Source organism: Phalacrocorax aristotelis, chromosome 1, assembly GCF_949628215.1.
Source record: "Phalacrocorax aristotelis chromosome 1, bGulAri2.1, whole genome shotgun sequence".
Classification (NCBI taxonomy): Eukaryota; Metazoa; Chordata; class Aves; order Suliformes; family Phalacrocoracidae; genus Phalacrocorax; species Phalacrocorax aristotelis.
Genome location: NC_134276.1, coordinates 209,676,369 through 209,701,654, shown reverse-complemented (window position 1 = coordinate 209,701,654; position 25,286 = coordinate 209,676,369). Strand labels below are relative to the sequence as shown.

General features: G+C 40.0%; 1 protein-coding gene across 2 annotated transcripts in view; it reads left to right on the top strand.

Annotated features, from left to right (window-relative positions):
* SEMA3D (semaphorin 3D) overlaps window positions 1-25,286 on the top strand; it is a 143,758-nt gene that overhangs the window by 5,797 nt on the left and 112,675 nt on the right. Inside the window, exon 2 of one of the 2 annotated variants that reach the window (XM_075081520.1) lies at window positions 13,326-13,476. The exons of the other annotated variant lie outside the window; for it this stretch is intronic. Coding sequence (XP_074937621.1) covers window positions 13,445-13,476 — 32 coding nt within the window. The 5' untranslated portion in view covers window positions 13,326-13,444. The remainder of the gene's footprint in view (window positions 1-13,325; window positions 13,477-25,286) is intronic. 2 annotated transcript variants of the gene reach the window in all.

Genomic DNA, 25,286 nt, shown 5'->3' with positions numbered 1-25,286 from the left:
TTTCTGAAAACCTGTATTAAGGACATAAATAAATCTTCAAAGCCACTACAGTATGTCCTACTAACAAGGGTGATGGCATGTTACATCTCTGAAGATCTGTTGTTGCTTAATAGAAATCAGAGGAGACACAGGAACAAATCTGATTGTGTCTGTCTTCCATATTTCTTAAAATCTTATTTTTAGTAAGCAGCATGCATATGATATGGATAGTCATCATTTATCACTTCTGTTGATATAGTCATTAGCTACAACCAGTTGTCCTTTTTTCATTCAGAGAAGTTCTTACTAATTTGTTAGCTATATTGCAGTAACATTGGGAGGTCCCAGTCAGAAATGAAGGTCCTCCTGCATTTAGCACTGGTGATATAGTCAATTACACAAAAAAACCAAACCCCGCTTTCAACCACAGGGTAAGGCAAGAGTCAGCAAGCACAGAAGACCAAGAGATGTGTGTTCCTCAAGAAGACAGTAACAAAACCAACTTTATTTCATAGAATGCACAGAGGTCTTAACCTGTTTTTCTGTTGTTGAATGATATAAGCATCAGGGCAAAGTTGACTTTGTAATGGCATTATGAGATCCCCTGTTGTGAAAGATAAATAGCAAATTTGGCCTAATGCCTCAGTAAATTAATTACATTGAATTAACCTGACTTTTAGTTCCTGTGGCCTCCTTAGTTTAGCAGATTAATTTCTGAACAATGCAGCCTCAAAGAATCTACTTTATTGTGGGGAGTTATATTATAAGGAAGTTAGAGGATTTTCTAGAGGCACAAAGTCTCCACATGAACAAATCTGGAATTCTTGGATCCACTGAGCCACGTAATACTTTGAGTCCAAGACTAAGCCTTTGTGTTTCAACTGGAGCAGAACTCTCGCCTTCAAAAGTAAGGAAAAAAAAATCTGTTACAAATATGATGCAGAAACACAAACTTACCAAGAAGGAGAAAAGATAATTCAGTTTTTTCTTGATCTAGAGAGCAGGCATACCAGTTTTTACCTGATCTTTATGTATCTCAGCACGTTAATAGTGGAGACAGTTGGCATCATCCAGTTTGTTAAGAGCAAAATATTGTAAATCATTAATCTGTAGGAACAAGTCAACTGGAAGGAACAGAAATCCAAGTATAAAGGGTGAACTAATAAAAGCAGATGTCTTTATTATCTCTATCCCTTTCCTATAATACCAGGTTTTTGTAAGTAGTTTTTTTGCTAGTGGATCTTTAAATCTGCCTGTCTTCATTTCAGAGTTTTAAGTTGATAAAGTATATTTCATGAATGGGATCCTGCAAAAGTAGTCCCAGATGAGGGGTTTCATAATGATTATTTTAATGACAGGAAAACCATCCACAGATGGGTGGGTTAATTTGGCACAAGCCACTGTACACGTCCAATGACTGTGATGTACTCTGGAGCTGAGGGGCAAACTTCTGCTACAGTTTGCAGATAAAACTGCTGCACTGAGGACGTGGACAGTGTCCATGGGAATGACAGTAGCATGCAACAGTTGTTATGTTCCAAAAGTATTTCTATAACAAGCTGCATCTTCTGCTGGTGTAAATTAGAGATGCGTAACTGAAATTAGTGGATTGATTTGTAATAGCTAAGGGCAGTCCTAGGTCTTTAGAAGAAATGAGCAGCTCTGAAAGCTGAAAGAGGAAAGCAGAGATTTAAGTTAGTGGTATACACTGAAAGCATTTGTGGGAAGAGTTGTAAAGAGAAGACGGAAACTGAAGTACTAAGCAAGTACTCTCGCTTCTTGTGCACTGACTGGGTGATTGTGGTGGGATCCCCAAAAGCGACAAGTCATGAGGAAAGGCTGTGTAAGCCAGCTTGCAGAAGGTTAGGAGGAACACTCTGCAGCTTAGGCCCCGAGCTGCAGATATAAGCGCCTAAGTTCATTTGGGATCCTCAGCCATGAGCTCTCCCAGCAGATAAGCATCTATGTAGGGTCAGTGTTTTCTTTGTGTCAAAATTTAAAATAAAATTGAAATAAATATATTTCTGTGGTTCAGGTGCCTGCTCTTGCCTGAGGTGACCTGGAAGTGCAGTTTTTCAAGCACCTACCTGAGTGGTGGTGTTGCTGGTGCTTGGGAGTGTGGCTTTCTCAGCCAGCAGCGGTTCCACTTTGTTGCAAGTGCTCTGTTATCAAGGCCCCAACAGAAAGGGTCTGTGGCTTGGCATGGTTAGAGCATCATCTTTCAGGGATAAGATTGCTTTTACTGGACCTGCTGCAATTAATGCTTTGGTATCAGTGTTGATATTTCCTATTTGATATTGAACTACACTGTTGAATTAACCATTGGGAGTCTAATCCTACCTGCTCCTGAAGGAGTGCACTGAACTTGGGGCTGCTGATTAAAGGTGTTGGGAGAGGTAGATCATCTGGATTCAGTCTGTGGGAGAACTGGGCACGCTTGGAGCCCACCCTGGCTTTGCAAGTAAGGTGGGCAGAGCAAAGCCTCTTTTTGAACGCCACAGGCACTGAAGAGTTTGGAATAATCATGACTTTGTTGTATGTGTGCCCAGTGGCCCTGGTGCCATGGGGGACCCGTTGTTAAGCAGGTTTCACTACATGCAAACCCTGGTTAACAGCAGGAGAGATGTTTTATACTGGTCTCTAATGCTGAACCTGGCTGACTGAAGAGGCAGTTAAGATCATAAAGCTCTGCTGTTAATCTAATCTTTTGGCTAAAACAATTTTAATAGACAAGGATGCTTTACATAACTTCTGCCTGAATCATTGTGGTCTGTTGATCTGATGTCTCCTTGTCATGGTTTAGCCCCAGTCAGCAACTGAGCCCCACGCAGCCGCTCGCTCACTCCCCCCACCCCAGTAGGACGAGGGGGAGAATTGGAAGAGCAAAAGTAAGAAAAATCATGGGTTCAGATGAGAACAGTTTAAGAATTAATATAAAATAAAATAATAAAAACAACAATAACAGCATAATGAAAAGGAAAACAATGAGAGAGAGACACACACAGAGAACCAAAGGAAAAAAACCCAAGTGATACAGCTGCTACCACCCACCCACCGATGCCCCACCAGTCCCCAGGCTGTGACTGCTGCTTCCCCTGGCCGACTCCCCCCAGTTAATATACTGGACATGACATCATATGATAAGGAATATCCCTTTGGCCAGTTTGGATCAGCTGTCCTGGCTGTGCCCCCTCCCCTCCCAGCTCCTCGTGCACCTGGCAGAGCATGGGAAGCTGGAAAAGTCCTTGACTAGTGTAAACACTACTTAGCAACAACTAAAACATCAGTGTGTTATCAACATTATTCTCATCCTAAATCCAAAACAGAGCACTATACCAGCGACTAGGAAGAAAATTAACTCTATCCCAGCCAAAATCATGATGCTTCTGCAAAATACAATGTTGTCAGAACTTAGGTTTTCTCAGACCTGATGAAATCCAAGGTTTTTTAAGACTCAATTTATTTTTTTTTTGTAAAATGAACTCAAAATTGTAAAGCCTTTAAGGAAAAGCTGACTGGATGTAATTTTTGGAACATCAGTCCCATCTAACTGAGGAAAAAGTGAGAGAATTGATGCATCTAAGAGAGTTACTAAGATTGTTTGGGCTTAAGTGTCTTTTAGGTCCTCATTCTAGAAGAAAAGGTACATTTACCTCTGCTGCTCTGTGCTGTCCATCTTTTTCAGATGAGTGTCCTGGGTAATACCATTTGCAATGTACAGATTTGTTCTGGAGTTATGACTCAGTGTTTATAGTCCTCTAGTGACATCTACAAAAAGCAGACATATATTATCTCATAAAACTGCCTGAGCCTGAAAAAAACAAAATATGAATCTATGGCAAAGAAATATCTTTTCCAATATAACACCCTGACAGCCCATACACCTTTCAGTGAAATTAAGGGAGTTTTACATTAGAAGATTTTCCACCTTTAGATGGACTGTTACAGACTGCTTAGGCTGATTAAACTCACAAAATAGAATATATGTGAGGAGGTAAATGGTAGACTGATATTCTTATAACACCCCTCTAAATATTCATAAATCTGGTGTTTGGTCTGGTTTGGTTTGGCTTTTTTCTAAAGACATTTACACTTTTAAGTACAGATCAGTTATTATGCTGTCCTCACAAGCCTGAAACTTCTGTGTCCTTTGCTTCCTGAGATTTTGCTACAACTCGTTGGTTTCCTAAATAGCAGCATGAGCACCATTATGAAAAACATAACACAGACATTGATCTCCTCAACGGTGTTAAAATCAAATCCTGGCTACTTGGTGATAGATAAATTATTGTGCTTCGGCTCTTACAGAGATGGAAGGGTTGGGGTTTTTTCTCAATTTGTTGCTTGTTGTGCATTGATGTATAAGGATGAAGAATAAATACTTAGGCACAAAACACTGCTGAAAGCTCCAATGCCAATTTCTTTACCTTTTCACAGCCTGACAGAAAAGCAGGCAGTACATGAAGCAAACAGTGCAGGGAGTTCTTCTTTCTTAAACCCCCTCCCCCCCTCCCCAAAATAAGACAAGCAGAATGAAATTGTCATACTCAGTTTAACACCCCAGGTGTGATTCTGCTTCTTTTTCCCCTGGCTTTTCCATTGCGCTGGGTCTGTGCTGGCTGCCAGCGTGTCCTGTGGCACAAGGACTTAGTCTGTCCTTGCTGGAATTGCCATCCTCACCTCATTGCTGCAGCAGTTCTCCAGGTGGTTTCAAGGAACAAGACAAGCTGCTCCTGCCTCCAAACTCTCCTCCCTTCTGAAATTTCATCTCCTTCCTACAGTTTAGCTCTCTCTTGTGCTTTAGGAAAAACTCCAGGCGCAGTTATCCTGTATCCTGTCAATTCCCAGAAATGGTCCCGACATGATGAAAAACTTCCCTCCCTAGGGGTAGTCTACTGAGTAGCAATCCTGCATGAGGGGTGTTAAGCTGTTAAAGGGAGAGAACTCAGATTTCAGGTCTTGTGTCAGGTTTTCAAGGCAATGGTAAAAACGCCTGTGTGTGTGATAGCATTTATGCCACACCACCACAGGCGCAGCTGTTCTGCAGTTGGTCAGTGCTGAAATATGGATACTAATTTTCTTTGTAAAGACAAGCTTTATTTCTATTTTTATCCTAGGATATCATCCTGTTTTAAGGATAATAAAATCTGCCTTAATTAATAGTATTTTTTTAAGAAAAAGTACTTTCATCCTTTCTGTCATTTCCTTCCTTTCTTCCTTTCCCTGCAAACAAGGTAAACGCCACTAAAGTGATGTGAGAAAAGCATTTTGGAATGTATTTGGATTCATTGTGTTTTGTTTTCCATCCAGGAATTCACATGATGCAATGGAAAGTGGGATCTGACACCTCCAAGAAAAACTTTCAGTTTATCTTGTCTCTAATGTGATACACTCACCTCTATAACTGAAGTTGTATTTAAGGCCAGAATAACTGGGACACAGTGACTTTGAATACAAGTAGCATTATTATCTTTAGTCCAAACATCAGCAGAGATTACCATGGTTCTTTGTGATGACCCTGGGGGAATCTCACAAGGCCTTGCAGTGGGCACTGTAATATCCCTACTCTCTGTTTTTCATTTTTTCTCAACAAAATAGCATTTTGATGCTTGGAAGGCATGACGTTTTTTTAATTGTGCTGTCTGTCTTCATCCTTCTTTGAGCCACATGGGAGAAGAGGTGTGAGCTCAAGTGGTTAGAGAAGTTGAAAAGGTGCTGATGGAGGACGGAGAAATTAATGACATAGTGTGGAAACAAAGGCTGTTCTGTAGAGCCACCAAGGCTCTGTGTTCAGATGGGTTTGGCATCCTCCCTCAGTGTCTCCAGTGTTTTCCCTTAGAAGATCAGTAGTTTTTTTCCAACTAGTTTTATTAGATCCCAGTGATGGGATCTGGTCTGAGCCACGAATATATTGTGTTACAGAAAGCTTCCCAGCCTTAGCCTGTGTGTGCCACCACTCAGAAAAGAAAACGCAGCAACACTGTGGAGGCAGCAGCAATTGCTCAGAGCTCTTTTTGGACATGCTGAAGTTGAAGATGTGACCTAAATCCCATGGGTGTCTTTTCTTGTGTAGCTGTCATTTCCACCTCCTGCTTTTCTGTTAGGCTGGGAGAAAGTCCCAAAATAGGCATTTTAGTTTTTGGCACTGTTTGCTGCCTAAGTACTTATTCCTCATTCCCTACAGAGATATGGTGGTGCGTGGGATTCTCTTGTTTGTGTAAAACTTCGAAGTAGCATGTTCCTCTTGTGGTTTACAAGGCAGAGGTTGGAAATCCTGACACAGAACAAACATGTTGTCTTGCCCCAAAGCTGGGTGATTCGGCAAAACGTTCTTATTTTGGTGTAGGAGTTTTACCTTTTTCTATTTCAGAAGATGGGCAAGGCAATTCAATGGAAAGGGTGTTGCAGGATCTCATTTTCCTGATGTCCCCAGAAACGGAATCCTATTTGGACAATAAATGTTAGTCCATAAACAAGCTGTTGGATTCAATATAAGTGTAACTGTAAGGTTTCTGTTTTCTGTTTAAAATAGGAGTTGATCAAATGACCCTCTAAAAATCTGAAGTTTGGGAAACCTTTTACAATTATATAAACACCTTTTTTTGAACAATGCATGGTACTTTACCTGTATGTTTCCCACAAGCTGTCCATACTCTGTGCTTATATCTTCTAAAAAACCCCAAAAACCATGGATAGGCTTTGATGATAATTCAGAGTAGATATATGATTGCTTTGATTAGTTAGAAATCAAGGTTGCTGTCCTAGAAGGGGAGAACTATACTTGTGTAGTACCAGAAACAGTGTTTTATCATGTTATTTGTTTGAATAGTGTGAGGCTGTCACCTCTCTCTCCCTACAGAATCTTGATTTTCTGTTGAGATAAGTTACAAAAAAAATCCACACAGATGAAATGGATTGAGCCTATTTTATAAATTGACCCATACTGTGACCCAGGTGCAAGTCCTAGGGAAGTCAGAGGGCATGCTTAGCATTCTGCAGTTCTCCCCAAGATTATTCTAAGAAACACATATCACCCAATACTGAAGCCTGCTGTGGTCTGATAAGGTTTGTCTACATGCGGAAGTCAGCGTGCTGTTAAACCAGAATAACAGTGTGCAGTGTGGTGTCTTCACACTAACTGTCTGCGTGGTCAGTTGCAGGGTGCATGTCCTAAGTCTGCTTTTAAAGTGAAGGAAGCTACTTTCTAATTAAAAGCTTTCTAATACACACTTATGTGCGACGTGCTCGCAGAGCAGTCAGTACTCTGCTAACTCACATCTTACTGTGCCTGGATTCTCATGTTGACAAGGCCTAAGTATTTCAGTTTCAAGGTCTTGGTCAGTTACTTCTATAAGTGCAACAGACGATATCAGTGCACTGTACTGTGATAGAGACGGCTCAGACGCTACGTAGCAGAGTAGGGCTCTGTGCTCGTTGAAGTGAATATAATATTTTACAACTTCATGAGTGTGTTCATGTGTTTACTTGTATCACAGTAAAACCTAAAAACCTGACCTGGAATTTTGGCCTTATTGTGCTGTTACTAGTAAGTTAACATCTAAGGAGATCTTGGAGAAGAGCAATAAATGTGAGAAAGGAGTCTTTGAGTCAGGTTTGATTTATGAGGCAAAATTAAAGGATTTGAGTGTGCATAGCTTGTTTGAGTTTAACAAAGAAGACGACATGACTGTAAATACTTCAGAAGTTTAATTCCAAAAACAGCAGAGGATTTGCTTAATGTTAAGGACATTCCAAAGGTTAGGATAGCAGCTCAGGAGACCTGGGGTTAATTCCATGACATACATCCTTAGGCAAGTCATTTCTGCTTAGATCCTAGCAAATTCCTAAAGGCACCCAACTGCCACTTCTTTGTCTATGTAGTTAAGTGTTAGTCAGCTGAGACTGAAAACCACTTAATTCAGGCAACTAACTTGCTAAATACCTTTGCAGGTCTGGATCTTGACCTCTACCTGCCTCAGCTATATACATCTGTAAATAGGTAAAAACTACACTGTGTCATAAAAAGAGCATGAGAATAATAGGTTTGGAAAATACGGGTGTTCAGATGTAACAGTGGGAGCCATGCAAGTATACTGAGTAGAAAAACTAATTAAGACAGGATTTATTTCACTTGTCTGTAGTATAAGGTGATCACCTGATTTTCTCTGTTTTCAGTACTGTTTTCAGGTGCTCCAAAGGAAAATGCACCCTATTCAGGGACAGTACCTGAGTCGAGGGACAAATTCACCCCAGCAATGCCTGTCTCCACCCTCTCGGGAGGGATCCAAGATAATGCCTGAATTTTAGATGGTTGAAATTAGGCAATATGAATGTTAACTTAAGAATAAAAGGATTAAATAAAATCAACTCAGCTTGTTTTTAAGGTAAAAAAATTGTTTTTAATGAGTGTATTGGCTGAAATGCTCTAAAAGAATTACAGAAACCACCTCAAACAATTTGTGTTTTCCTCCTGTTATTTCTCATAAACCACTCAGGAAGTCTTTTATTAAAAACGAACTACATGATAGAGCTCCCACTTCTCTTTGTGTGAAGCAGTCCTTGTGCAGACCGGCAACATCTCAAAAGTGCTATGGTGCATTTGCTACCAAAGAATCTCATACTCAGTAAGGCCTACATGTCTCAAGTTACCTAACACTACATTTGAAAATCTAGGCCTTAATAACTAAATGGGAGCTGAGCTCTTTTGGAAATCTACTCCTAATACCCGTTAATACAACAGCCTCATGTTAGTTGGAAATACTATGTTACCTCTAGGTGGTAGCTACCTCCTTGAAAATGACCGATCCTCAGAGAAAATGCAATTATGGGCACTGTGAGTTTAAAGAAAAGAAAATATGCAGGTAAATGAAATTTATCCAGAGAAGAGCTACAAAAATTCTGGGAGCTGCTGAAGACCCGTGTGCAAAGCAGCTGTAGGGTGCTGAGGATCTGAGGAAAGGCTGAGCAATACAGACTCATGAGGAAGACCGAGATGACCTGAGGCTCCTGCTAACCCATGCAAACACACAAGTTTGACCTTCAGAGAAAGATGAGCTTAGCTTATTCTGTTGTAGGTGTGACTTAGTGATAGATTCCTCCCTCGTATTATTACATTTGTTGCCCTGCGGGACAGCAACATCTCTTTGTGACCAGTTTACTCTTTTAGGTTTGCACTCTTCAAAGAAAAGGCCTGCTTTTAGGCTTTGTCCCTCTTGTTTTGGTAGCTCACACCTCCAGCCTCACCAGAGCTCATCTTCATGCAGCTGGACTCTTATTTCCCTCACAGCTGCTTGTCACTTGCATACTTCATTGGCTCTGCTGGGAAGGGAAGCAGAGTCCCTCTGCTATTCAACTCTCTTCTGGCTCAGCTATTGATGAAGAGGCAGAGATGAGTCACTTCAGAGACAGGGATCTGGTGTCAGAAAGCCTGCGGCTATATATGATACTGGACTAGACTTTTGCTTGGGAATGTCTAAAATATGCTGAATTCAGAAGAGCAAAATGTGTTTACAGGAGTTTGTGTTTGTTGCTTTTTCTTGACCTTGCAGACCCCACACCTATTGCATTGGGAAACCAGAACTGAACTGTCCTAAGAACTTAGAGGAGGACTTAGTGTTCGCACAGGTGATCTAAAGGTGGTGCTGATCTTATCTGGGTGTGGAGCAGTCCTGATGCAGATCAGGACATGAAATAAGAACTCCTGAATTGAAGGGGTGTATTTGGGTCACAAAGCTATGATCTTAAAAGCCCATCTTCAACCTAAGTGAGATTTAGCACAGTGTTACTGGACATTGTAAGGACTCTTGGCTGTTCTTGCTGCAGAAACATAGATGCCTGAGACACTCATATTCTGCACTGTCAATGTGTAAGGGAATAAGGGCAGAGATTATATGAATTGCACTAAGACCAGCTTTTTGCTGGACTCCCTTGACACCCCAACATCCTAATCCCTCCCATGAGTGACTCCAAACCTGTGAATTCACATCATCCACTTTATACCCTGACTGAGGGGCTCTGAGTCATAGTCTGTAAGTACCTACCTCTTTCCTCTGGGTTATATCCTTGGTATCTCACCTAGATACCTGATGTGGGCAATGAAAGACACTTCCAAGTGCCCAGTGCTTCAGACACACAGAGGACGGCTCTGTGCATGAGTGCTTGTCCACAGGTCACTGCAAGTTGTAAAATACAATACAGAGGACAGAGGGAAAGCAGTGACAGAAACAACACATGGCCTATATATAGCTAAGTAGCTGTTGTGCTCTGCCTGTTACTGTTATTAACAACTATCTCACTTTCTGCTCCCTCTGACTGTTTTATCCATCTGGTGCCATTCGTTATATACTTAGACTATAAGCTGCAAGGAGGAGAGACTCTTGTATCCTCCTTCATAGTATGTGCAGCACTATGGGGTCCTGCCCCTGACTGGGGCCTCTAGGCACTATCCCAGTATAAATAATACATAAAAATAGACCAGCAGTATAACATCCATCAAGAAAACCATACAGAGACCTAAACAGTGCTTTAGTATTGAATTGCTCTACTGTCTAATGTGGGGTTCATGTAATAGCTTGCTGTAGTTTTTTGAATTAGATGACAGATCATGCAAAGCCTTATATCTATGGGCAATGTTCAGGGAGCTTGGGGGAAATCTATAATTACTAAAATCGGGAAGTGTGCCAAAGATGATTTACAAGTATGGGGAAGAATGCATCTTTTGTGATGTTCAGGACTTTATCAGGTTTATTTTGGAGGCTTTCCAAGATTAATAGCAAAAAACAGCCAAAAATTTTGAAATGAAGCAATCAGAAAAAATTTCAGCTGCAGCAATAGCTGCAATAGCCCAGGGGCTTGCAGCAGCTTCCTCCCTCTTGACACAGCACTGATTGTTCATGTTGTACCAGGTAGGATCACATTAAGCAAAACAATTTAACTGAGTCATACAGACAGCTTCTGAGGTGCGCAAGGGCAATACACAATAAAAATGGGTATTATTAATATTATCACCTGTATTACAGCCATTGTTGCAAAGTTCCTCTGCACTCAGAGCCTCACTAGAATACACACTACATACAAAGAGCGTGAATTAAAACTCCTTTGAAAAAAGTTAACAAGTAAGTTAGAGAACAAAGGTGTACCACAGAAATGAGGTACTACTATTGTCATTCAGCTGGGAGTCATGAAGGTGTAGTGATTTGCTCTTGCATAGTTTTAGATAATGGTTTTTTGCAATTGATTTAACAGGATTGCTGAGAGGGGGTTTAGGAGGTGGCAATGGCCATGGCCACTGAGGATTTTTTTCTTGTGACAGCAAAACATTGGACCTGTAGCACCAATTCTCAGATGTTTTTTAAGAAAAATTGATTACAATTATCATTTTCAGGCCCCTAATTCACTTTCATTTTAAAGATCCTTTTGTGCAAATATTTTTCTGTTTGACCTGTGACTCCACCTGTTGGAGCTCCATGTCCATTTGGTAACCCTGATCGAGGGCTTCAAGGGCTAAGCTCTAAGTATCTCAACTAAGATGGTCATACAGGTTTTCTGTCTAATCAGCAAAGAGGGAGACACCTCAGCTTCCCATCCAAGAAGTCTGAAGTGGCTCAGAGTAATCAGTCCCTGAAGTGCCTGTTTCTTTCTAGTGACTGTAAATGGAAACTAGATGAACTAATACGTAGTCTTCAGATGACTACATTTGGGATAATGGAATTGCAGCATTTATTTAATGCATTTTAACGCTGTTGCAGCCATTGGGATATCAATGACAGCGAGAGCTTGGGAAGCAACATCTCTGACAGCAAACCCTGGTACAAGATATTTAGTTCACTTAGGTTGCAGTGCATTGAGACAGTGAGCTGGGGTGAATCTCTTAATTGTCAACAAGGGAGCCTGGTTCAGTACCAGAAGGTTCAGTCAAATAATCTCTGTGCTAGATTTCTTTTTTTTTTGTTTGTTTTCTTTTTTGGTCTCCCCTTCATCTTTGGAAAAACATGCTGTTGCAAACTTGGAACAGAGGTAGCATCTCCAGTGTCTGTGCTGAACCAGGATGGGCTTCTATGCTGGGGCACCAGGATGGGCTTCCACGTTAGTGGCTGGTGGCTGCTGGAGCCAATCTCCCCCATTGTTCACTGGTGGTGCTGCAGGAGTGTATGATATTTAGTTTAGGAAAACCACATAGGATTTGATTTAGGATCATCACTGCCATGGCTGTCGAGCATCTGGGTGGCTGTTTGTTGAAGGGAGTATAACAGCTTGCTGGGTGCTTTTATGTCACATCACAAATAACATTAATAAGTAAATCAAAGAAAATGTGATTGAAGAGACTAAGGCATTTCCCTTGACTTCAAAGAGCTGGATTTAGCCTATTAAATCCAAAATTATGCTTACAGGCACAATATATGCATAGAGGAAAACAAAGACAAAACTGCTTATCTGTTTTCTGTAGCACCCGTGTTAGTTTTTAATGGTTTAGCTGGAGCCATGGTGGCCATTTTCCTTCTGTTCTTCTACACAGTTCAGAAGAGGGAGGCTTTTCGGTGGCATCATATAATTTATTTTTCTTAGCTTTTTGGAGGTCCAGCATCCCTGGAGGTGTAAGTGCTGAGAACAGTGCAAGTCAGACCCCTGATTCTTTCTACATCAAACAGGTGGTTCCTGATTTCAGAGTTTCTTCATACTAAACAAAGTCCTTCAGTTTTGCAGAAGACTTTATAAATGCATGCAGGGAGACTAAGAGTCCTTGGTTTCCACAGATCCAAATAAGCCCATGAGAAGAAAAAGGTTCTTTCATTGCTCTCAGGAAGGGTTAGGCAAATAACTTGAGCAGCAAGAGGAGAGGTAAGCAGTTGCGCAATCTCCATTCACATCATTCACACTCACACGTTGGGAAAAGAATTCGCAGCTGAAAAGTGGGCTCAAAATTAAAAGAGAAACATCCCCAAGGCTTTTGGAGTAGGAAAAAGAAAAGAAGTTGCAGAAGCTCAACTCCCATGAATTGTTAAAACAAAACAAACAGCTGGATGGCAGAAGGGCTGTTCTTTGCCATAAAACATTTCCTGAAACTTTTTCTTCCAAGATCCATGCTGATTATTTATTTGTTTTAGTTTTTCTTTCTCATGAATTGATTTGATTAAAAAAAAATTAGGCATCTCATCTTCTGAATTTGATGAGAGAATGTTAACAATAATTTTGCTAGTTTCTCAAATGTGATCAGTTATTAATCCCTTCTTCTGAGCATGTGGTGGAAGCAGGTTTCATCACATACCCTTCTTTGTCTGTAATCCTACCATCTTAAAAGTTTATTTCCCCTTTCCACTCTCATTTCATCATGAGACTTCTGTCCTTAGTCCTGCAGATCCATTTCCAGCAACTACAGCAGCACTGAATTAAAGTGTTTAAAGTAAACCAGCCAATGTGACTGCAGCTGCATGAACAGGTCCTCTGGCAGAAGTGAAGAGATGGTGAGATGCAGCACGAAGGCTGTGGCAAGTACCGGAGGTCAGTAGTGCCCCCCTGTCACAGTGCCGCCTGCATGGCTTTTACCTCTTGTCTTTCTTTTCGAGGTCCATAACTTATAGAAGGAGAATTAAGAACATATGTGGAGAAGTCGATGAACTTCTGCTCTAAAAGCACGTCCCTGAGCAGGGTCTTGTAGGAGGACATCTGCGTGTGCTATAGTGGCTATCAGCTGTTTCATGTTTTCTTCCAAGTTTGTCAAAGCTTTTCTGAAAACAGAGAGTTTCAATGATCATAACAAACAGCTGATGTTTTAGCTTAGCACTGCTTTCTTTAAAACCAGAGTTAAATATAAAAAATGTAACCTGTAATTTATCTGCCCACACCCTCACAAAACCTAGAACCCCCTTCCTTCCCTTTTTAATTCCACCTGATGGTCATGTTAGCCTGATTTGGACATCTATTTTCACACTGCGGAATATTTTGCATGGTTTTGCCACGTCTCATGTTTTCCATAGAAATTACACAATGAAAGGCAGTATTTTTTAAGTGCTAGAACCTGATGGACTGGCTCTGTCGCTGATTGCCTATCTTGCTTGGCTGATGGTGTTAGTGGCACATTTCCCTTGTGAGTGCAGGGACTCTCAAGCAGACCACAGAACAGACAGATGGGTCACATCTGTATTTGCAAGTTAAACAAGGCCACAAGGTGGTATTGACCTGCAATAGCCCCTGATGTTTGTTAGCATCCTCACTGGCCTGGTTTTTGCTCATCAACTAGCACATTTCCAAACTTCCCTATCATAAGCTGGGGGGGATGTGGAGGGCTCCCAGGAGGCAACATGAATGAGACCACTCAGTTTTGAAGGGAATCAGGGTTTAGCTATATGGACAGAAGCTGTGCTGGGCTGCTCTGTCTCAGGATCTGCAGATAGTGACTGGCACATTTTATTTAGCGATACGGACTTAGGCTTGGGGTATGGAAGCTCAAGTCAGAGCTGCGCTGGGGGTGACTGTACCATATTCCTGTACACAGGATTTTCCTCTACCTGTCTTTTGTTTGTTTTGTCTTCTTAGATGTAAGCTCATCAGGGAAGGTATTGACACTTGTTCTTTATTTATATTTAGTACTATGTGGCCCTGACCTGCATAGATTTCAATGCAAACTGAGAGTTGCAAGTTGGATCTGCCCTTGCTTGTTTGCTCACAGCTACCTATGATTTCCCTGACTATAACTGCACCGTTAAGGAGGGAGCAAAGGGTAGCTACTTCAGAACTGTAAAACCTGCCTCACTTCAGCCCTGGCTATTTAATTTTGTAGGCTTATGTCATACCCTTAAGGTTAAAAAGGTTTATTTTCTTGTCTTGGCCTGAACATCAAATGGAATGTTTCAAAAGAAGAAAAAAAAAGTGCATACAACGCAGGCCAGAGTGATGCAGCCTTGCCTGTTTTTCTTGATCTGAGACACTTTATTAGCTGGAGCGCAATATGGCCTGGCCATCTCAGTTTCCATCCCATTTTTGGATGGAACATTGCACACCAAACAGGCGCAGAGCAATCATTTGCTCATGAATGGAAGGATGTTTGCTCTTTTTCTTTGCAGCATACCATTTTCTTGGTTAGGCTTTTCTTCATCCCTTCCTTCTCCATGAACGCTCCCAAAACTACAGAGTAAATAATTTTGCCTTACAATGACCAAAGCTCTGAGGTGATAATGAGAAGCGGTGAATAAACTCTCCATGTCTTACACGATACAGACTTGAACTCTGCTGAAGGGGCCATATGCAGCAAGGTCAGGAGTGTGATGAAGTATAAGTTTGGAAGGGGAATCTGCTGGAGAGATAGTATAACCCACTGAGTGATAAGTGCTGACAGACTGGCACCCTGATGTTTGAAGTGCTTTCCCTTGCGGCAGAAATATGTCTCTGATCCTGTGTGCTATTGCCAGACTCGGTCTGTTTTGAAAGCCTATACTTTCTTCACATGGAGGCTCAGAAAGATTCAGGCTGAATGCATTTAACAGAACCCTGAATTTTGGGCCACAGTTAAAGACAAATTTTAAAGATGCTATATGGCCTTCCCAAAAGGCATTTGTAACAATAAACATAAGCATATGTCCGTACATTTACATTATTATTATTGTATGTTTACATTAGTGTTTTTCTAATATTTCACCATTAAGTTACTGTGTTTAGTGCACTAGTTCATAGAGAATAAAAACATCAAGTTATGATTTCAAAAGAATAATAAAACAATAACACCGGGGAAGTTCAGTCATCTTCTAGTGCTTAAAAAATTGGGAGCATTATTCAATCTGTCCAGGCAGGCTCTTGCATGGTTCCTGTTCTTCTCTGTTTCTTTCCTGTGGGTTTAGCTTGTGAGTACTCCCAGTATGGCCACACAGGGAGAGGAACTGAAATACATGAGTGAAACCCAAAGTGGGAGGTGGAAGATTAAATGAAATGTCCTGGGACCTTCCAGGACAAAGCTGCCCTGCTCTTTACCCAAACTTCAGTGACAGAAGTAGTATCAGAAGCTAGTCATGGTTGGTTTGACTAAATGGGGTCTCAAGAAAGAGTAGTGGTATGTTTTCAGTTCCTTGAATCAGTTTGCTTCAGTTACATGTGCAAATTTATGCATATATTAAAAAAAAAGAATTACAAACTTTGTATATAAAAAAGCTTAGGATAGAGAAAAGATAGGTTTTTCTTCTTTTTGTCTTCAGTTTCTAGTCTAGGACTGTGACAAGTTTTCCATCCCATTTCCTCTAGCTCCAGGACAGCAATATTCCGTCACATTTTCAGAATATTTCTGGTACCTGACATGGCAATTCTATCATCTAGTCTGGTTCTTCAACAACCACTGAGGAGCATGCTTCACTGGAAGACAGGAGGAGGTGGGGGTATAACCCTTAATAGTATATGGGACTAATCAGGCCTCTTTTCAACTACTTGAATACAGAAGGGTATCTGCATAGATAATAAAAGAAAACACTGTTTTCATTTTGATTAATAATAATAAAGCACTAACAGACATATAGATATGTCAGTTTTCAGTGATTTGCAGCCATGTGCCCCTCCATTGGAAACAATGAGACATAACTTGCAAGTGCTTTCATTGTCTGCATCCCACAGGACAATCATCTGCACTTTCATTCCTTCCCATTCTCTAATGTATATGCAATAGGCTGCATTTTTTAACCATGCAGTCAGAAAGCATGTGCTCCTCAGGATGTCTGGGTCATTCCTGAAGAGGGTGGACACTGAACGAGAAACACACCAAGGCAGTAGAAACGTTGTCATGTTATTTTTAGATGAGCCTAAAACATTGCCTTTATTTTCCCTCTGCCTCACAGACTTAGGCAGGATCACGTTGTTTGCCATCACATTCCAGCTGTAATGCTGACATTTGTAACTTTTCAATCCTTGGCCTTGTAATCTAATTTCACTTATCATGGAAACCCTTTTGTGTAGCATGACATTTCATCTTAAGTGAGAATACTACCACAACAAGGAGTTGTACACCTAATGTAGCTAATACACTTTACCTTTTCAGTAGCAGGATAAGAGCCTGTTACACAGGCATCAGAGGGATCCATTCCTTCACCTCGTACGGCAGAGGACCACGCTCAGACATGTCAAGGTTTTATGATGGTTCAGCGAATGATACTCAGTGAAGGGAGTAACAATATGTAGATCTGGAAAAGCAGAAACAAAAGTAATTTTTCTAGTAGTGTTTTTGTTGGTCTTGGAAGCGTTTATTTGTATGCGTATAGTCAAATAGATAAAGAAGTGATAGCATAGCCCTACATTTTTTCCTCCTGTATAGGATACTTAACTAGAATCAACAGAAGGCGCTAAGCAGCTCAGGTTGGTAGTTTCACTTTCTGGTGGTTACTGTTTCTCTTCATTGGTTGTGCGTGTAGCTTCAAGTGATCAGGCTGCCAGCTTCTATTTTTGAGGTACCTAAATTGAATGGAGGTGAATCTGAGCCTTACAGATATTATAAAATATTTTTACTCTAAATTTATTAAAGACAAACTCTTCTTTTACTCAAATTATCTGAATAAATGTGCTCACTCATTATTCTGTCAAAAGAATTCAGAACCGAAACTAAGACAATAAATTAAATATCTGCATACTAGAGAACACAAGTGTCATCAATATTGTCTGGTCATGGCGGTCATGATCCCTTTCTACCTAATTTGTGCACCTTCACTGGAGTCGGTGGGCACATGCCAACGTGTCCCTTACCGGTTGCTGTCCGCATTACTCTGATACAGCTCCACCGTGGAGATTTTTTTATAAACCTTTGTTACAAATCTCCGCTACCTTCACTAAAAATGTGAAGACATTCAGTAAAATACAAGGGAGTTAATTGCTGGGAAAAGAACGAAGAAGGAAAATGAGAATGAATAATCAGATAATCACTACTTGCAGCTGTAAGCTTTTCTAAAGTATTCATCATGATTTAGGCAAAACCCCCATTTCCACATTATCAGCTTCAGAAATTGCATGATCTCAAGAGGCTTGAATACCTTCAGAAGTATTGAACGTGGGCAATAGTATTACTGTGGTTAATAGTATTCTTACCAATTTATATATTTGATCTAAGTAGAAATGTATCTTCTTAGAAAATATAAATTAGCATTCATCTTTAATGTTGTACACGGATTTTAGAAGATGGAGTCTTCAGTATTTATTTCTCTAAATTAGATTCAGTGCAAAGCTTTCATGTTTACTTCCACAGCTCAGAATCAGGAATTGCTCAGGAGAATCAATTTACCTGACGGACACCTCCTGTGTTATGAGAGCGCTATATGCCTTTCGGGAGATCCAGTTCATCTTTGTGAAAACAGAATTAGGCTGTCAGTATGCAGTTGTTTAAAATAAGCTCCACGCTTCACCGATGTGGTGGGTAAGATCATGACATAGCTTACAGTTCTACACAGGGTTTTAGGAGGAATTCATAGGGATTCCTATGGGGCTTGACCTTGTTGACAGTGTTACTGACATAACTCGTTTTCTTCTCCATTGCACAACAAAAATCTAAAATGCAGCCTTATTAAATAACCTCATTGAGTTGTAGGAAGGTTACAACTTCTTTCAACTTTTCTTTTAAATTTAAATTTTATGTATTAACAAACATATTTTCCTATTATAGGAATTTTATGTGGACAGAAATGAACCAACAATTTGATTCATCATGTGTGATTAGAAATATTTCAAATTGAAGATTCTGGAATAAATTTCCTACTTTTTCTTGGTGGGGAGTGTGAAAAGGAAAAAAATATGGGAGCAATTCTGTTTTTCATCCAGATGCTTCTGCTGTGACAATTGATACAACAATTACAAAAAACTCTGTAGGAACTGAAACTGAAAACTGCAGTGTGGAGAAAGTGATGTTCTTGTGCATTGTGATCCTTATTTTATACTTCACATTTTTTCAGTATCACAGAGCACAAAGCTAGTGCACAGTTAAAAACCAGGCAGGCTGCTGATCAGTGACACTGCTTGGATTTTTCTATTCTTGCGAGTGCTTCTGAAGAATCACTAACTATATTGTGATCATTATTTTGCACCAAACTTTGAGCCTCTGTAATTGATCACTATTTTGCTGGCTTTTTCTTTTTACACCAAAAAGAGCCACGGCCCTGCATTAAAAAAAGAAAAAAATTACATATGAGATTATATTGGCTTAGTGTATTGCATGTGTTCCCAGAGATATGTCCCAGCATCTATCTTGTTTTGCAGTGATAGTTTGTAATTAAACTTCTTGTTCCCTGGAGGACCCTTGTTTTGGCTTTCTAAGAGTGAAAATGCAATGTGATAGATGTGTCTTTGTTTTTTTTCATCTCACATGAATGGAACAAATGTCCAGATTTGCCTAAAGTACTGCCAACATGTAATCTTTGGAAGGAAAAAAAAAAAAAAAGCTGTTTGTTTATTTGAAGGAATTCTGCCAGTATTTGGAAGCAATATAAATGCAAGAGCAAATGGTTACTTAATTATTTTAAAGCACCAGTATTGTATTTATTGGCCTATTGTTTGTGCTAAATTGAGCTGTTGTCATGACGTTAGTCTTAATACAACACACAAATATGCAGTTAATATCCTGAGGATTTTTTAAAGAAGACGTTGCTTTGTCAGATTTGTCTTTCAGAACTGGCTTTGTTGTAACAGTTGTGTTAGATTGTCTTTTGCTTGGGTATTGTTCCTATAGTGAGTTCACACAGGGTGATCACCTCAGCCCTCTCCCCCTTCCAAATTATTAAACCTATTTTACAAAGTCGGAAGCGTTCCTCCCTCCCTCTCTGCTCCTTTTGCAGGTGCTTTTCGCAGAGATGCTCTGCAGCTTCCTGGCAGTGGCACTGGGCAAAGTCCAGCCCAGCAGGGCTGAACAGGGCTGTCAGACAGATAAATCAAGGTCCATAGTTTGGATGACAGAGTCGAATGGTTTTTGTGAAGACCTGTTAGCTCAATACTTCACTAACGCATGAGTTCCCAGCCTTGGCCGTGGCTGATAGCGTACTACCATCGGAAAGGCAACATTGCCTTTTAGTCCCCCTGCGAAAGCTCTGCTTTTATTTTGAATGCCCCAATTAGTGAAAGGGAATGAGGGTTTTACAGGGAACATACTGCCTGGAACCACATGTTGAATAAAGCTGAACTAGAAGATACGCTCAGGGTCAGGGTTAGTCTGACACGCAGGAAAGGAGGCGAGTTGTTGCAGAGTTTTGAAATATTGTGTCCTCCAACTGGGATAGCAGACTGGGCCAGATCCCAGTGAAAGTGTCCTTTAGTTCATTCCTCACACCTACTGCATTTTAAAAATTATAACAGGCTTTTGGGAGTGGCCAAGCTCCTTTTGGCTTGTTTTTTTTTTCTTTTGGGGGGTATGGGGAGGGGTCTGTGTATGTGATTGTTTGTTTCTCTGTCTGTCTGTGGATATACCAAGGAGTCACGGCTGACTATCTTGCAGCAGTAGCTTTTCAAATGAAATATCAGCTTAGAATTAGGTGTTCAATATGAGCATAGAGGTTTTGGGTGTCTTGTGTTTGAGTTTGGTAATCTCCTTGGGTAAGACAGCTTGCCAGCTGCAGGTATGCATGTTCCCTTCCAACTTTTGCTATTTGGATAGCGAAAAATTTCTGTTTCATCTAGGTGTTCCTCCATTTTTGAGAGGAAGACTGACAAGAGCCAGTGATCCCTCCCATGCCAATCACCATGGTGTCCCAGGCATAGGCTTGCCCCAGTCCAGCCTGACACAGCCAAACACAGATGCCACGGTGGTTTGGGGCAGCGCTTGCGGGAACAGGTGCTGGCCTCCAGTTTGCTCAGGAGGCCTCATCCTTTCTTGCTCTTACCTGCCCCTCATCTCCCTCGGTGCTCTTCCATGGAAGATCAGCCCCAGCTGCGCTCCAGACCGGGGCTTGCCCTTTCAACGGCACATCGTTACCTTACCAGCAGCTTTGTTCAGGTCCCATCCCCGCCGGCTTCCTCGCACCGCCGAGGTTGTCTATGACAAATGACAGCATTGTTTCCCAGTCTGGTTTCTGAGATTTCTCGCCATGCCTCTCGCCCCCAGAGTTAAGCAATTGCCGTTGCACAGCGTGCTGAACTCTGCGTGACCAGTTTGAGGGATTTCTCAACTGCGGCGTCCTGCGGTACGGCAACAGAGCCTGCCTCCAATTAGCGCGGGAGCACAATTCCAGACACATGTATTTGGTTCAGCAAATGCTATTTGTTTGTTAGGTGATGATGTTTTTCTAAGCTTATGCTTTATTCATAACATGAGTGACAGTTCTGCAAGAGGTGGTGATATGTCTCCTGGTCTTAGTTTTTTTCTGGTTTTGGAAATATACATCAAACTACTATAGCAGTGCACATTAGATAGCTTATGCATGAGTAATATTGCAGTAATAACCAGGGACTTATGAATTAAATTAAACAAGTATAGTCACTAGGTTTTAAAAAAAATGGCATTACCTTGATGAAAGAAATAATTTTTATTCAAGGATGGAATAAATCTCATTTTAAAATTTAATTTTGTATTTCTATTTTGTGATTATCATTGTTGTACGCTTTTTAAAATGAAATGTAGGAATAGGAATATTTAAACAATTAATTTCAAGTTCACTAGGTACATTATTACCTCATCTACAAGACAGTTTAATATTTGCTTTGATCCTCTTTGATCTCAAAGAGATAGAAACCAGCTTTCAGTAGTGTCTCTTCATAATGTTTCTTTTTCAATATTCCCATGCCTTGGACTAAATTGCTTTCACTGAAGATGTTCAGTGGCCCAAATGACAGTATTTGAATTCTGAATTTGGTGGATGTCTCTTCCTGGTTTTTCTTTTGGCCTGTTTTCAGATTAATAATGTAAGAGTAGATAAGCTTCAGGGAAAAAAAAATAGAAAGAATGTATATTTCAACATGTTAGCCCTATAGTACTATTATGCAGCATCAAAAGAATAAAGCTGTGTGTTTCTCCAGTGTCCTGAGAAGAATACCTTTTTTAAACACTTGCCTCTCAGAGATTTATATGCCTGTGGGAATGTAAGTGATACCAAGGGCAGCAGCTTTTGAGTGCAGCTGTGGTTATCATTAAAAGAGAGAAGTATTTGAAGGATTTTTGATATTTCAGCCATGCTTTGATATCAAAGGTCTCTTGTGTGAAATACAGAACTATGCCAACAAAAATATAGATGACCATTGATTGCTACTCTCTACTTCATTAGTAAAAAAAAAAGAGCCACTAAAATGCATTCTCTTTTTAATATGTCAGAAATAAGATCATCAGAACCTGGAAACTCATACTCAGGTGCTGTGAATCACAACAGTTCCCTATGGAACAAGCCACACACATACATACCTCATATGCCTATATCTGAGTATGCACAAGTTACTTTACTTTTCTGTGAATCTTACATCACTTATATCCTTAGGCTATTAGGGAAATAACATTACAAATGACTTTAAAAGTGCTTTTACATTGGCAGCCAGAAGTTTGGATCAAATATACTGAAAGAAATACAGAAGTGTGGACATTTCTAGAGTTCACATATTACATGTATATTCCATGTTTGTATTTAAATTTCCTTACTTAGTAATACAAAATTATACAAAAATAAAATTTTATACAAAGTTTAAAAGCCTAGAAAATTAATGAATCATTTGAAGTACTGCCTTCAGCTTTCACAGATTTCACTGAGAAGTGAAGAGTTACCACACCGAAGAAGGTGCTCAATAGCCTCTGCACCAATGTGTCCTGTGTACGTGATGAAATGTTAAAACATAGCTGAAATAAAGCTATTTTTATATTGAGAGGTTCCATTTTCATTCTAGCTCCTGATTAATCTATTAGATTTTTTATTAGATTTTATTTTTTTTTGTAATTTAAGTTGTGCTTTTGCCCAATATCAGCCTCAGAACTTTGTGCCCTACGCTTTGACAAGAGGCAGTGGTGTAAAAGTCATGGGAAGTGAAGCTTTAGCAGTATCCTTTCTCCTTTTGCCTTTCTCCCAAAGCAAAACCTGGATACTCTTTGAAGCCATTTGCCAGCATTTACTATTAACCTACAGCCTATGTATACATGTTTAAAATTCTTTTTTGATTCATATTCAACCAATTGATTATATTAATGTCTGCTATCCAGCCATTATTCACCAAAAATGATGCAGCATAACTGGATTGTGCTTTTCCTATTGCAAAATCTTCTCTGTCCTTTTTTTGTCCTTTTTTAAAAAATTATTATTCATTTATTTTTCTGAAGGCAGAGTGGATTTAGACACAGTACCTGCCAAACTTGGAGAGACTTCAGACATAGGTTCCAGTTTTACCAGTCTCTAGTGCTTTGCGGATCTAGACTCAGACATTCTAACTTTGAACATGCTGATATTTTTTAGTTATTTAATACTTAGGAGTCAAAAGTCATATTGGCATAGAGGAAAATATGGAATTGCAGTCTATAAGCCCTTGAAAGAATGTCGTTGCGCTACAGCTGCTTAACAAGTTATCACACATCAGCTGAAGCACTGTAATTGTCTGTCCATGCACTTGAGCTTGCCCAGAGTGAGGTAAACATCCATGTGCTCCAGGGATTACTCATTAAATGAAGCATTATGTTTTAGTACTGAGAAGTCTCTGCTGTCCTTCCATTATTTTCTACTTTAAAGCCAAATTTACTCTGCATAAGAGTAATTTTAATTATGTGGTTTGCTGTGTGTGTATGTTGGATATTTTTCAATTGCTCATGCAGACTGTAGACAAACACATACATATGTGCGCACACAACATTTTTCCTGCTATAATTAGGTATTTCTGGCACTTTGTAATAGTAGGATCAAAGCCAAATTGCATCTACCTTTGGAAAATATTAAAAGTAGCTGCAATTGAAAAAGGAGGTGTAACTTTTCTCATTTAAAACTTAATGAGGATTTTTTTTTCCAGAAAGTTTAATGTTTTCCATCATTGTTTTAAAGTTAGGTTTTGATAAAAAAAGTCACAGAACTTTTGAATATGTGTATTTTTTGAACCAGTTCTGAAACTCACTAGGCAATGACAGAAATGTCATTACATTATCACGATCCACTGCAGATACTAAATAAACTTGAAACTTGACTTTTGATAGATATAATCAAAAGAACTAAAGAATTTTCATTTTAAAATAAGTAAATATAACTAATTTAATAATTTGGAATAATTACAGTTTATAATAGTGAGTTGAAAACTTTGGTTTTGTTATAAAAGGAAAGAAACATTTTTCCATAGGGCTTACTGTAGTATTTCTATAAGATGTAACTCATTTGGACATTTACTACCCCTCATCATTCATTATGTGGGATGTTGTTAAAGAAGCTGTATTCTGACAGGCCTTTAAATTAATGACTATGCATGTGTGAAGTATTAAGTATGGAGTATATAAAATACAATTGTTTTTTAGTATTTTTATTTGTCTACTGGTCCACCAGAATATAACAAACTTAAATGAGGAATCCCTTTTGTGAGCTGCAAATTCCAATTTCTGACCTACTGGCTTCATGACAGTAAAAATTCTCCAGTGGGAGCCTGTTGGTTTTGGCTGGGGTAGAGTTAATTCTCTTCACTGTGGCTGGTGCAGCGCCGATGGCACGTTGATGCTTTAGTTGTTAAGTAGCCGGGAAGTGTCCTAAGTAGCACCTGTAGTAGTCAAGGGCTTTTCCAGCTTCCCATGCTCTGCCAGGTGCACGAGGAGCTGGGAGGGGAGGTGGCACAGCCAGGACAGCTGATCCAAACTGGCCAATGGGATATTCCTTATCATATGATGTCATGACCAGTATATTAACTGGTGAAGTTGGTGCAGGGCAGGTTGGTTGGGGCTCAGGGACTGGTGGTGTTGAGTTGGTGGGTGGCTGCATTGCTTGTTTGTTGTTTTGGTTGTTTATTCCACTGTTTCCCTCCCAGGTTTTGTCTCTTTCTCTAATTATTTTCCTTCTCATTATTATTGTTGTTGTTATTATTATTGTTTTAGTTTAATTATTAAACTATTCTTATCTCAACCCATAAGTTCTCTTACTTTTGCTCTTCCGATTCTCTCCCCCATCGCTCTGGCGGGGGAGTGAGCGAGCGGCTGTGTGGGGATGAGTTGCCGACTGGGGCTAAACCACAACAGGGAGTAAGATATTCATCATGTCTTAACATAAAGTCCAGGAGTCAAGGAAACGCCTGACTGGAATAAACAAGTAGCTCATCCTGTCTGCCATTCTGGCACCAAGAATGGGTAAGAACAGATGTTTCAATGGAAGGCATAAATCTTCATAATTTTACTGTTCTGAATTGCAAGATGCTGTTTCTTACAGCACTCACAC